Source organism: Crassostrea angulata, chromosome 2, assembly GCF_025612915.1.
Source record: "Crassostrea angulata isolate pt1a10 chromosome 2, ASM2561291v2, whole genome shotgun sequence".
In the NCBI taxonomy this organism is placed as follows: Eukaryota; Metazoa; Mollusca; class Bivalvia; order Ostreida; family Ostreidae; genus Magallana; species Magallana angulata.
The window spans coordinates 74,121,329-74,135,667 of NC_069112.1; the positions used below are offsets into that span (position 1 = coordinate 74,121,329).

Consider the following 14,339-nt stretch of genomic DNA (forward strand, 5'->3'; position numbering starts at 1 on the left):
GTCGTGAAAATTCCCATTGATAAAAGACACGCCCGTAAATAAACCAAGATCCTCCAATTAATGTCACAGAATTTCGGAGAGGCCGAACCTCGATCCTGCAAATCCGAGGCGTAACAAAAAAACCCAGCTATAGTCTTAAATTTTTCTTATTTCACGGAAGTCAACGAGAAAACAATGACTAATTAGTCCTGTGTCGTCAGACCCATTCAGTCTAAAACTGACGGTGCGTCACAAAAGGTATATTAAAGGTTAAGTCATCTATGCGTGTCGGTTTTTCTGCTTGGACGATTATTCACGTCTACTGATTACAGTGCTATATACCTATCAACACTTTTAGTAACTTGACAGTAGAGCGATGGCGCACACGTTAGCTTTGTTGATTATTTCATTATGGGGTAAGATTTCTTCTCGCTTTTATTGGTTCTTATTTGTTTGTTCCTTAGTATTTACATGTACTTACAAATGTTTATCTTTTTGTAACCAATTTGCTTAACTTCATAAAAAAGTATAACGAACTGTTCAAAGCTTTTGAAACCGTAAACATTTTCTTATTATACAGTTTGTCATTTTTATGTATGTGTCTGTCCTAATCTTGTTTATGACATTAAGAATTTGATACAAAATCTCTTTCTCTCTCTCTCTCTCTCTCTCTCTCTCTCTCTCTCTCTCTCTCTCTCTCTCTCTCTCTCTCTCTCTCTCTCTCTCTCTCTCTCTGAAGTCGTTATACATTAAAATCTGTGCAATCGTCCTTATATATTTAAAGACAACTTGTGTCTTTTGTTCAATGAATGCAAAACGATAATGCTTATTCAAAATGCACCTTGCTGAAATTATTTGAAAATGCAAATGTGCTTCGTGTTTGAAATATGATGTACAGTTGAGCAATTTAAATAAAATTAAAAATCCCATGCAAGTTCATGACTTCATATTGTAACGAAAATTCAAGGAAAGGAAACACTTATTTATTAAGGAAAGGGGGATATCAAACTATATTTAGTATCTAAAAAATGAATAAGTTTTTATCATTATGATCTATGTTGCATTGTCTTTTTTACAAGCAAAGCATGTTTGTTTATCGTGATATGCATCATATTTCATACACGTGTATTTTTTCGGACAGCTTTACACGGAAACATTAATAATTTCTTAGAAAAACTACATCTCCTGATTTGTAGTTGAAACTGTTTAGATAATTGCAAAAAGATGTCATATGTACTAAAAGATAGAGAAATTAAAACTTTAAAGACAACAAATGTTCACCGCATAAAAAACGCAGTGAATCTTTAGATGGATCGGTCAACGCTTTGTTTTGCGTCGATGCTCAAACGGGAATACGCCAGGGAAACCCCATTTAACCTTTCATGTTAGTGTTAATTTTCAATGATTAATACTTTCACGGTAAACTAGCTCGCAAATAATATATTTCTTTTCCCTGTATAATGAAGTGTATAGCCATTAATCAGAATGTCCGTGAAGAGCATATCAGAATGTTATTATGTAGTCAACAAATACGTTTGAGGTGGTGAATATTTTGTTTGGGGGAAGTGGGGGGGGGGGGGGTGGAGACTTTGGAACAAAGTATATGCTGCTTGTTCGTACGTTAATTGATTATACGAGACTGATTAAAAAACGAGTTCTACGCTTTGATCACACGGCAAAAAGGCCAAAAGGCGTCAGTCGATGAAATAGATTGAATTTAAAATAGCATATACTCTTTTGCAATGCACGTTAGTGTCATATGGGTGCTTCATGAATTCAATTAAGCATTCAACAGAAATCGCTATATCTATCAATCGTTTGATTGATTACTTCTTTCTTTCTTCCCTTCTTTTATTTTCTCTTTCTTTAACTTAAATCAAGTTCAATTTTCAAATATGCCACTCAAAAATCAGATTCATGTGGGTTTGTTCATATCTCTCTCTCTCTCTCTCTCTCTCTCTCTCTCTCTATCTATCTATCTATCTCTCTCTATATCTCTCTCTCTCTCAATTGAAATGCGCATACTGTTCATCACTTACTTGTCACTTTGATAGATATAAGTGTTCAAAATTATACAACAAAAAGGCGGCCGAAACTTCGCGATGCACGTTTTATTCGATGAGAGATGTCTGTTGATTAAACTTTAAATGAAAAAAATTTGACATGATTAACATGTTTATTGAATCATATCAATCAAATTTTTCTACCGCAACCGTATCAAGTAGAATGTTAAAGTTGATACGGTTTAATACATGCACAATGCAAACACTAATATTTAGCTTCCAATAAGCATACAACTCCATCACCTTTGTTCAAGTTTCTCTCCTTCTATACCAAAGAATTCGAATATATCACCGAAGATGGTGTACATATAATTATATTCATTTGATAAAATGTAGAAGAAATGAGCACATAATAATACATTTACGAAAAAGGGGTTTACTCACGAAGTCTCAAATTCTCTCTAAAAACAACCTTGACCTGTTGTCGTTGACCTTGAACCATATCGATCTTATTTTGGTCGAAATAAAGTACACGTATTTAGCTTTTGAGAGAAGAAGCATATTCTCTTTGGTAAAGCTTGATAATCCTAATATTAGATCTTAAAAATCCGTAGAAAACAAGTCGGTTAGTCTTCAATTTTGAATATTGCTAGACAGATATGAAATATTTCCCTCAAATCGCTGGTTTTAGTTCAATCTAAGCAGATACAATTATTACGTATACGTGAATATACTATAACAATCAAAAATGCTTTTTCAATTTTCAATTGCGCATTATCATTGCGGACCCAATTATATACGCTAGTACAAATCTGAAACCATGCAACAGAAATAGAACCTATACATACGTATGTAAGCACAAAAATAACCATCGACTAAAAAAGATAACACCTAATTGTGCATTGATTTTAATGGAGAAGAAATTTCCGCGTTTTTCTCGAAAGCTTTCATAAACATTTAGTAGAATCTCGCGACAAAATGTCAAACACTGACAGCGGGCGTGTATGACTATTTCAGAGTAAGATCACAGTGAAGGGCTTTTGATGGTGCTATTAATATTAATTAATTGATTTAATTCAACGTGCACAAAATTTAATGAGTCATAAATCTCCTTTGTTTTGAATGGTAATTAACACGTCGTTTATGTAAGCGAATGGGAATATATAGTGATGATATGGTCACAATAAACGACTCAAATTCATGATCCTCTTCCTTTTAAAAGTGTCTTATAGTAAATCTCATGTTCACGCCCACCCAGTGAATTTGAAAATCTTCAATATGGCAATAATACACCGAGTCCGATCCGCGGTTTTTACATGTATAGAGGAACATGTAGGCTAAAAGCTAGGCTTGGTGAGGGAGGGGTGTGGTTCATGTACACAAGGAGGGGTCGGGGGTAAGGCTAAACGCTAGGCTTGGTGAGGGAGGGGTGTGGTTCATGTACACAAGGAGGGGTCGGGGGTTAGGGTTGGTGAAAGGTAGTGGAAAGAACTGAACTCAAAATGAAATTGCTATATATGATATTTTATTTTTTCTAGACTGTTTGACATTAATAATTCTCGAAATGACAGGAATTGTCATTTTAATTGTCAAATAATGAAGAATTGCTCACGTAAACAATCAACAACATCAAAAGCTTAGATAGAGACGCTGTCACAGCAAATATATGAGAGGTTTATCTATATTACATCTAATTCATTTAACTAAGTAATGAACATCTTTTCACGAATGCTATACGATAATACATTATTATTTGTATTGCATGGTATTGTTTATTGGTCAACAGCTCATTGATTTAGACATACAAAAGACATTTGATATAAACATATTAATATAGATATATAAACGGGTCACCTATAAAAATATTAATACGTAAAATTTTTGCTCGATGTAATTTTCAGATCAAAGTCAATAAACAGAAAAAAAAATAATACCATTTAACTATATGTACATACTAGAAATACATGATAATACAGCGCAGAAACGGCGAAGTTTTATAAATATGATATTAAACATCATTGTTATCATTAATTTACCATGCCATTAATTAACATATAAATCTATTTTCCTTATCTTATATTTAGTAAATTTTCTAAACTATTTTAATTTGCAGATGTGGAGATATAGCTATTTAATCGTTGTTTACATGTGTGCTAATCATCTATAGCTTGTGTAAAAGTGAACATGAACTTAATGTAATAATAAGGAAACTATTATTGTGATTTTACATCTACAAAAGCTGGGAAAACGACTTTCATTTCCCTAGAGAAACTTCTTTATCAAAAAGCGTACGACGTATCGACATACTTGTATACATATGTATATCCTTATGCAGAAAACCAATTATTTCCGTGTAAACAATTAATTACCCGTATAACAACTAATTAGCCCGTAAGAAAGAACTACAAAACAGACGCGTCCGAAAGTGAGAATAGGTTTTGTCCCCGAAAAACAATTCTGCACAATGATAGCTAGTACATAAAATACATCAATTAATAACTTAACCTTGTACGTTTATATCCGGAAGATAAATTTCGCACTCTTTTATATTTCTTTCCGTTTTTATCCACACACGTAGTTGCTTACAAAACAAAAGAATATATTATGAATTGTCGGGTTTAAAAAAATCCATTATTCACCATTCATCCTCTTTTTTGTTCTTTTTCCTCCGAGTGTGATATATGACAATGAATGGTTGAATTATTTTCAGTCGGACCTTAATTCATTCACGCAACTTTCTTATCTTGTTAACGTGACAGCAATATGTACATTTATTTGTTTTTATGTGTTAATTCAAGCTGTATAAGCATATGCATTCACTTTTCTTTTCTCATAAAACTATTTTAGTGTAGATATTAAGAAAATTATGATTGCATGTCGCATGAGAGAGAGAGAGAGTGAGAGAGAGAGAAAGAGAGAGAGAGAGAAAGAGAGAGAGAGATTCATCGAAAACGAATATGATTTTACACAATTGTATGTTTTATTCTTTTTTCAGTGTCATCTATCGAAGTCTCAGGGAATTTACCAAGTTTAGGTAAGTGCATGAAGAAAAAGAAAAATTTCACAGCAATCATTAAAGCATGCGCTTCAGGCACGTAGCATCGTTTTTGAGAGTGGGGGGGGGGGGGGGGCAGACTCATCCAAAAAATCTTGACAAGCAAAAAAAAAAAAAAGAAAAGGAAATAACACTTTCCCAAAATCTTCAAAATCCTAATCCGGGGGGGGGGGGGGGGGGGGGGGGGGGCTGGCTTAGTATATACAACTTCAATTTATCCTATATTTTCCTTATTTTCATATCAATTTTTTGCATCCTCCAAAAAAAGGGGGGGGGGGGGGAGCAGCTCCATGATAAATAAATTTTTTATATGTAAATTTCAAAAAATTATTTGCTGCGAGAAAAAGTGGGGGGGGGGGGGGGCAGCCCCCCCCCCCCCCCCCCCCCGATGCTACTTGCCTGCACTTTACATTGGTTAAAAGAAGCGTAACAGACATAAATTGCACACAAAATTTAACCAATTACAGGTACCAATACATCTCCACCTCAATGGCACACAAAATTCAACCAATTACAGGTTCCAATACATCTCAATTTCAATGACATACAAAATTCAACCAATTGCAGGTACCAATACATCTCAGTCTCAATACTTACGTTGAAATATTTGTATTTATAAACACCGTAAATATGGTTCCCCAACCCGTAGATTTTATCATAATATTATATATAATTTATGATACCCTAGACATCACAATTTAATGCAAACATGAGATTGTACCTCATGTACCATTGTATACTTTCATGTTAAATACTGAAATCTGATTGGTTTAGACGCAGTTCATAATCCGTTCTATTACCCTCAGCGTTAGCAACACACTTAGCAACGGGTAACACAACTTATTGTTACATGCGCGTAAATCATGCGCGTACGTAGAATTCATGTCATGTCATGTCATTTCTATATAAAAGTAGTAAAAAATTCTCTAAAATTAAGACATTCAGTATAATAAAATAAATAGTGCCTGTTTGGTAGGATAAAAGTTGAAATTGACACCCCTCGAAAACCATTGTCAACCTCCGCTTCGCGTCAGTTGACAATGGTTCCTCGGGGTGTCAATTTCAACTGTTACCCTCCCAAACAGGCACTATTTATATAATAATGGTTTGAGAGAATAAATTGAATTGTATTGGCACCATATTGATTCAAACGTTCACCTTAGCTTAAATTAACTAGCGACGTTACTTTTTTATCCTTTCATTCATTTCTTCGCATTTTCCGCCTATAATATAATATGACCAACCTATTTTTTTTTTATAAAAGAAATTTTGTAAAATAAATTTCGTCATCTTTATTTTATCATGATAATGAACCAATTAAGAGATTTATTTAAGAAAAATATTCTTTCAAAAACCGCATAAATATGAGTCATGCACGTCCAGTGCACTTGACAACATGGAAAAGGAAAAATGTCCGTCATTGTAAAGGTGTGGCATCGATTTATTTTACATAGATATCAACATCCGGGTTCCTTATTTGGTTTTCACTGACGTCACAGCGATCTGGTTCTCAATAACCGCACGATCACGGAAGTAAATGAACTATGAATAGATAAATGGAGTATATATCGAAAATTAAGTATTCTGATTGTCTCTTTAAATATGTATTTTGAAGGAGATGTAATTTTTTCACATTTTAATTTACATTTCTGAATAGTTTTTCAATATGACCCCCCCCCCCCCATTGCATATAAAAATAGCTTGTTTAAAATAAATCGTTTATTTTCAATTAATTCACAAATATTTGGTTTGAAACATGCTGTGTACATGTCTATAAAGGAATTTCTTTCAAAAAAGCGCCAACTACCCCTGGGGTCCAAATCGGAGGGTAAGGGGGGGGGGCTGTCCTCAAGCACCTGTGTTTTTGGGATAGATATAGAGAACAAGAAAATAATGGTGATGATATGCACTGAAAAAAATGACAAATTAGTTTCTTTCCACCATCGCTCATTTGATTTTTAGAACGTCATTCATAGGTAATTAAAACGTCGAGGTTTTAAACACTATACCGCGCCATCAATCACATCTGAAATCAATTAATACGCCTAGTATGTTGTCTCAATGTAGAACTTCCTTAACTTTGTAACGAAGGGTGTCGCAAATTGTGTGTTTTTGATTTGATCAACAATATTCATTAGTTTAAAATGCGCTCTCATCTGTTAAGGTTGTCAAAAAAAATGACTTACATGTAATTATAGAATAGTTCAAGTTCAAGTTCTTTATTCCAAGAGACAAATATGTCATAGGTTATACATGTTAACATATACATATTAAATAAAGAGTAAGACATAGAATATCAATTATATAAAGAGAGTGGACAGACGGGTATATTAAATGGCATGTCAGAAAGGAACATAGATTCACGGACACCTCCTATAACAACCCCCACCCCACCCCCGCCAAAAAACAATGATTACTAAAAGAAATATTTAGTCGCCATGTTAGTTTCGAACGCTCCCCAAATGCTACTGGAGTTAAATATACCGGTCGAGCAAGTAACGGTCGGTTATTCTTCCAATCGAGTATTCAGGTTGCAAGGACTTCTAAATGCATGATTTACACACTGTAGTAATATGTTTGAAATATTAAATAGATGAAAGTTACAGTCAATAATAAAATAAAAAGGATGTGTTCTTTGAGAAAAAAATTCAAGGTATCTGAACTTTATCTTGCACAGAATAGTACTGTCTTACATCGTGTGCATATCAAACACGTGTGCCGTTTATACAGAAAGCATGCATTTTCTGCTAGTGTCCAGCATTAAGTGCTCGGTGGCCATTTTAACCGCATCTATCTCCTTTAAAATAGGAGCTCTGTATGACATAGGACCATTTTAACAAGACCTTGAACATTCAGTAAGACGTTGCTATCCATATCTGATGTGCTTCAAGACAAATTAAAAATGACGCGGTTTCAAGCGAAATATTCACCGATTGCGTAGTCTTAGCTCAATAGCCAGACAAATCTTGTTGAGGCTAAGTGGCTAACAATGAAATAGACATGCCTGTAGTGTAACACTGCTGTTTGACAAAACTACACAAAATCCAAAGTACTCTTGTTAAAATAGTTCTAAACAAATGTGAAATTATTTGTGTCAATGTAGGTACAACATGTGAGGCCTAACGTTGGGCCGATTAGCAAAGTTACATTGGGCAAACATCATTTAATTAGCCAACGTTGGGCAAACGTAACTGATTGCGTTGGGCCGTGCTATCTGGGATTTTAAAGCTAAAATTAATGGATTTTTTTCTTTACCAAATGTAGCTTTAGAAACATACAGTTTTTAAAGAATTAAGGCAGGTCTGCTGGGTAATTTGTTGACAACACAGGCTTCTAATCGTTTTTCTTCTTTTTTTCAGACATGTTAAATATTCCTCCCCCGAAACCTGCCAAGAAAACCACCACGACCCCACCCCCAGCTCCTGACCCCATACTGACGGGGGCAGCGGCCAGAACAGCCCAGGATCGGGTGGCCCTGGAGTTACCGGACATTGTATTTGCTGACAATCAGCCCGGGGGGTCAGCCATTGACATCGGGACCGTGGCCAATGACATTAACCTTGACCTAGATAGATTGATCAAGGAGACACTGGGTGAGGCCCCCATGGGGGAACACAACGCCCCCCGACAGACGGACCTCACGGCGTTACTGGATCTCATCAACACTGATCCCATTGGGCGATCGGATCCCACTCCTTTCTTTGATCTACCCATGCCAACTGCAACACCCAAACCTCCAAAGCCTACTCTTCCACAACTAGGAACTCTGGTTTCCACATCTAACATCGATTCCAGCGTTGGAATTTCAGTTAGCAAACAAGAAACGGCGCATTCATCCAACAAACGTAATTTCCAGACTGTCAAGATTCCAGATTTCGACTTCCCGTCACTTCCCAATTTACCCAAAATATCCGAGGCATTCAATTCGCCTCCTGCCGCACCCGAGCTGCCATCACTCAGTGAAACATCTGGTGGTCTACCGCCATTAACAGACGCTTTCGGTGAATTACCATCGCTTTCACAAACATCCATTGATTCAAAACCTCCCACACAAACTATCGACGAATTACCGTCTCTCAGTCAAACTTCCGGTGGATTACCACCCCTTTCACAAACATCCATTGGATTACCACCCCTTTCACAAACGTCCATTGGATTACCACCACTTTCGCAAACATCTGGCGGACTACCACCCCTTCAACAAACACCCAACGAGCTACCACCCCTCTCACAAGCATCCGGAGAATTGCCACCCCTTTCACAAGCATCCGATGGATTACCACCCCTTTCATCCGGTGGATTCCCATCATTTACCGAATCATCCGCTGGATCGCCGCCTTTTAATGATAATTCCGATTCATTTTCATCTTTCGCTGATACCCGTAGGGGTCTCCCATCACTACCACCAATTCCCGATGAAGAAAACAATATGCCTCCACAATCAAGGATCCTCGGTAGGCCACAATCTTTCCCCGATCCTTCCGAGCCTATATTTAATCCCGATCCCAGATTTCAACCTGCCTTCCAACCGCAAGGACTACCAAGAAGTCCTTTCACGTCTAGACTACCTACCGACCCGAGGACCTCCGATCTTGGAGAAGTTGGAAGGCTTAGAAATCCATTTGCACCCGCTTCTCAACCCACCAGGCGTCAAGGATTATCCCGGGCCGGGCGACTGCCATCAAGAGAAAGCTTGAGCAGAGTTCTGTCAGAAGAACAGCTTCAATCGAACGATCCCAACCTACTACCATTCGCTGAAAACGTTTTATCACAAGTCCAACAACTCGTCAACCGACTTAAAGACAACAGAGGTATATCAATGGTCCATTTACTCATTTATTTAGTCCAATGGACTATATTATTATTGTAAACTGTAGAATCAATTAGGTTGTCATACCATTGAATGTTGTTGGCCGCATGATTAATATACATTGTATTAGTATCATAAAATGTATCTTACACCCCTTATCTTTGACATCTGGTATTTTAAAATTTATCTTAAATGCCAGTTCTTTAAATCAGACCATTTGGCTTAAAATTCAGAAACTGAGAGATACCAAACACCTAATATTCTCGACTTTGTTTGATTCAGATACAAGCCCAGCCTCTGAGCGTGCGCCTGGACGAGTTCCGGTCTCCAACTCGGACTGTCCTAACGGCCCCCCGGCCTGTCCCGAGGATCCCTGTCAGACCTCGTCCTGTCTCAACATCATCAACGCTCAGTGCCGGTACGTCTCTCTCTCTCTCTCTCCCTCTCTCTCTCTCTGCTTTGCTGAGATTAAAACCCAAAGTTTAATGTTGTGTCCGTTATATATTTAAAGATTTGGAGAAGAAATATTTCGATAGTTTTTAGCATGCATGCGTACTCTTTACTTTATAAAAATTTAAATGAAAGTAGAATTAACTTACACCTCAATAAGACTTGATATTTTGCATTCTTTAACTATTTTTTCAATGGAGATATTTTCATAAGCTCCATTTTCATGACTTTCTTTGCAGACCTTCATGCACTGAGTGCGCTCCACGATATTTCGTCAACGGTAGAGACGTCACAGAGACGTGCACAATCATTTCCGGTCTTCGAAGTTCCGGCGTTGCAAACATCGCCCCTAGTGAATCCGGAGCCCATCTTTTCATAGGCTCAAATGGAGATTTTCTAAATATTCCCCGAGGTGGAAGAACACCCCCGACCGGAAGCACACCACAAATAGGCATGCCTCCAAGGAGACCACCAATCATTGACCCGATCACTCGTCAACCCATTGATCCCAGATTCTTGGAGCAAATAGACCCGAGGCGCGTCATGGATCCCCGGATGGAGCAACGACTCACTGAGCTGCGCGCGCAGCAACAACAGCTTCCTCCTGGTGTTGATCCCAGAAACATTGATCCACGAATGGAGCAACAAATTGCTGAGATGCGTGGGCAACAGCAGCAACTTCCACCAGGCGTGGGACCACAAAATATGGATCCTAGGTTCTTGAGAGCTCTTCTGGAAAATGAAAACATCGCCCGAATGAGAAACAGACCCACTGGACCTCCATTTGATCCCCGCATCGGGCAGTTCATGAGGCCAGGAGCCCCGCCAGTAAGTTTCCAACAGATGGCCCGACTTCGCGGACAAAATCTGGACGTGGACGCAGTACGGCGATTCATGGCTGAACAAGGACTCAGTGGCACCGCTAATGTCGGCGAATCAGAAGCACCCCAGAGGGGAGCGCCTAACGTACCTAACCCGTCCCTGATTAACCGGATCAACGACATGCGAAACAGGGGTTTGCCACTTGGAATGATAAACCAGGCCTTGCAAAATGGCCGATTCCGCGGGGCCCAGGCGCCACAAGCAAGTCTTCCGGGAAATCAGGCCGCCGCGCAAAGACCTCCACTAGGCGTGAACGCACAGCAGTTACAGGCTCTTCGTAACGAGTTCGCCAGTTTCCAGACGGGCCAACCTCAAACGGCTGGTAATAACCCAGCACAGAATTCAGCCAATCAGGCGCCGAATGCCCCAAGTTTCAGCATCCAATCAGCGCAGAGTAATCCGTTAGCAACAATCCAGGCCGCCAGGCGAGCACTTCAAAGGCAGGCTGTAAGGAACCGAGCGAGCGTCATCTGAAAATATGCCATTGTGACGTCATATGAACCAGGCGCGTTCAGATATCAGTTTCGTTTTATGTGACCTACAATTTGGTTTGTGTTATATTTAATTTTAAGATATGTTGTTTTTTTTTAGATAAAAAAATTATACATGATTGCTTTGTTTGATTTATTTTCGATACAAGGGAATTTTAAGAAAAATGAAATTTATTAAAACTACATATACCAGCAGTTTTTTGTTTAGCTGTTAAAATCGCCCTGTGGTTTACAACGTTGTCTTTTCAAAAATAATAATATGCCATATTTTTACAGTCTTATTCCATCTTGCGACATACCACTATAGTATATGGTTATCAGATAAGTTGAATATTCAAATAACCTTAAGGTAGCTCATCACTGTGAAGTTTGTGGAGTTCCGTAATCACAGGTGCTTGAGGACAGGATCGACCCCCCCCCCCCCCACACACCACCCGCCCCAATATATAGACACCCCCCCCCCGGGACTTCATTTTTCCTTTTCATTAAATTATCTTTTTTCCTTTTATTACATATTTTAGATCTAATTTATTCATCCATTGCCCAAAATTACATAAAACAAACATTTTTGAGAAAACAAATCAGACCCTCTGTATATATGTAGAGGGTCTGATTTTTTAAAAATATTTGTTTTAGGTAATTTGGGGCAATGAATGTATAAATTAGATTAGAAATATGTGATAAAAGGATAATTTAATAAAACAAATAATAATATAGTCCCGGGGGTCTATAATCTTGGGGGGGGGGGGTCGATCCTGTCCTAAAGCACCTGTGTCCGTAATCACAAATATATAATGAGGGAAATATGGTTTTCAAAAATTTAATTCAGTAAATATGAACAAATGTCCCAGGTAGATTTGAACCGTGTGATTTGATCGGTGTTTCACAAACTCGATCCTTTAATCACTGCATGGGCTATGATGATCGATATATACACAAATAAATCGATTGATACAAACATGCAGTTTAACAAATGTTTAATTTAAAACGTACATGTCTATGTGTACTTCACATAGGCATATACTTTTTATATAGATAAGATATAGATAAACTTAACTAATCTAAACCTTACTACACATTTATTTCTTTAGCCAAATAGCTCATCAGATACAAAAAATACATAGATCTAATTAAAATGTATATACAATATAAGAAATAATATGTAGCAGTGCTTAAATGCATCAAAGTATTATCTACTTACATGTATCTATTACAAACAAATCTCTGAGCGTTTCTCAATTCAATTCAATTCTTTATTCACTCGTAAGATCAAGACCAGTTCACTGGTATTTGAGGTTCAAAATTAGTATATACAAATGTACACGAACACAGTCAAGGATCACAATGTACAGTAGGAGTAATAATGACGAAAAAAGGTTAAAATCACAATACAATAGGTTGTTAAAGTTGGTTTCTGGAAGAACAGACTTTGAAAATTTTCTTGATAAATATTGACAAGTTTTTTAGTTTTTCTACATTAAAAGTATTCATGAGCTCGTTAAATTTTATAATTGTTGGGTTTTTCTGCTTGATGAAGATATTTTTCTAAATTACTTTGTCAGTGGTAATTTCAGTTTATAATAGTTGTAACAGTTTAGTCGCTCTTGGTTTATAACAATAGTATTTCTTGTGTTGTGATTACGTATATTGATTACATAAAATGAAACGTAAACAAAAATGTCAGGTTTGAAAATTTTGAGTTTATTAAAGTCCAAAATTACAATTAAACAAACATAATTTTTTAAAAAAGAATTACAAAGTGAGAGTGCAAAATTATCATCAAACCTACATGTCTCATCTTTGACAATTCCTCCTCTTTTACATTAAAGGCCACCAATCAAATTAATAACCTTAAAATGGAACCGAAATTTGGGGAACGCTCCAAACACAAATTCTCAGAAAAGGATACAGGAGGTAATTTCCATAATAAATTTAAAGACAAACCAAACTAAGATCTGACCGTCAATCAGATAAACGAAAATAAAGAAATGGCAACAAACAGCTAGGCTTTGTATGTTGCCCAATCCATTTGATTACTGCATGCATGAAATATGATAAAATTAAAATAAAATTAAAAATACAACGTGTGAAGTTTGACAACTCAAGCTCATCACCACCCCCACCACCCCAACCGATCATCACCCTTCATCATCCCCACCGCATACACCAGCACACGCCCCACAACCAATTCAACCCAAGTCTAACAATAAAACAATTTTATGTGCACACGGGATATATGAAATTACCGACGATCCAATGCAGAAACAATACGTACGTATGTGTTTTATAATCATAACCTTCCTAGAATAAGGCCATATACATATTCTTTATTGTTATACTTTCATGTTAAATACTGAAATCTGATTGGTTTAGACGCAGTTGGTAATCATTTTTATTATCCCCAACCTTAGCAACACACTTGGCAACACAACGAATTGTTACATGCGCATAAATTATGCGCGTACGGTTCGCCGTAGAGGTAGCCGCCGTAGACTATATAAAAGCAGCAACATTTTCGTAAAAGTAAGACATTCAGTATAATAAAATAAATAGTGCCTGTTTGGGAGGATAACAGTTGAAATTGACACCCCTCGCAAACCATTGTCAACCTCCGCTTCGCGTCGGTTGACAAATGGTTTCCTTGGGATGTCATTTTCAACTGTTACCCT

At 37.2% G+C, this 14,339-nt stretch overlaps 1 protein-coding gene across 1 annotated transcript; it reads left to right on the forward strand.

Annotated features, from left to right (window-relative positions):
- The first annotated feature begins 279 nt into the window (after positions 1 to 279).
- LOC128173835 (uncharacterized) lies at positions 280 to 11,789 on the forward strand. The gene is made up of 5 exons (XM_052839510.1): positions 280 to 395; positions 4,978 to 5,016; positions 8,397 to 9,848; positions 10,130 to 10,265; positions 10,537 to 11,789. The coding sequence occupies exons 1-5, from the start codon at positions 356 to 358 to the stop codon at positions 11,651 to 11,653; spliced, it is 2,784 nt and encodes a 927-aa protein (XP_052695470.1). The 5' UTR covers positions 280 to 355; the 3' UTR covers positions 11,654 to 11,789.
- Positions 11,790 to 14,339: the final 2,550 nt, after the last annotated feature.

Excerpts from the sequence above, each read along its gene's own strand:
- LOC128173835 (XM_052839510.1), top strand. The coding sequence starts at position 356 with ATGGCGCACACGTTAGCTTTGTTGATTATTTCATTATGGG. Across the intron at positions 396-4,977 it reads GTTGATTATTTCATTATGGG|TGTCATCTATCGAAGTCTCA; the intron begins GTAAGATTTCTT and ends TTCTTTTTTCAG. Across the intron at positions 10,266-10,536 it reads ATCATCAACGCTCAGTGCCG|ACCTTCATGCACTGAGTGCG; the intron begins GTACGTCTCTCT and ends CTTTCTTTGCAG.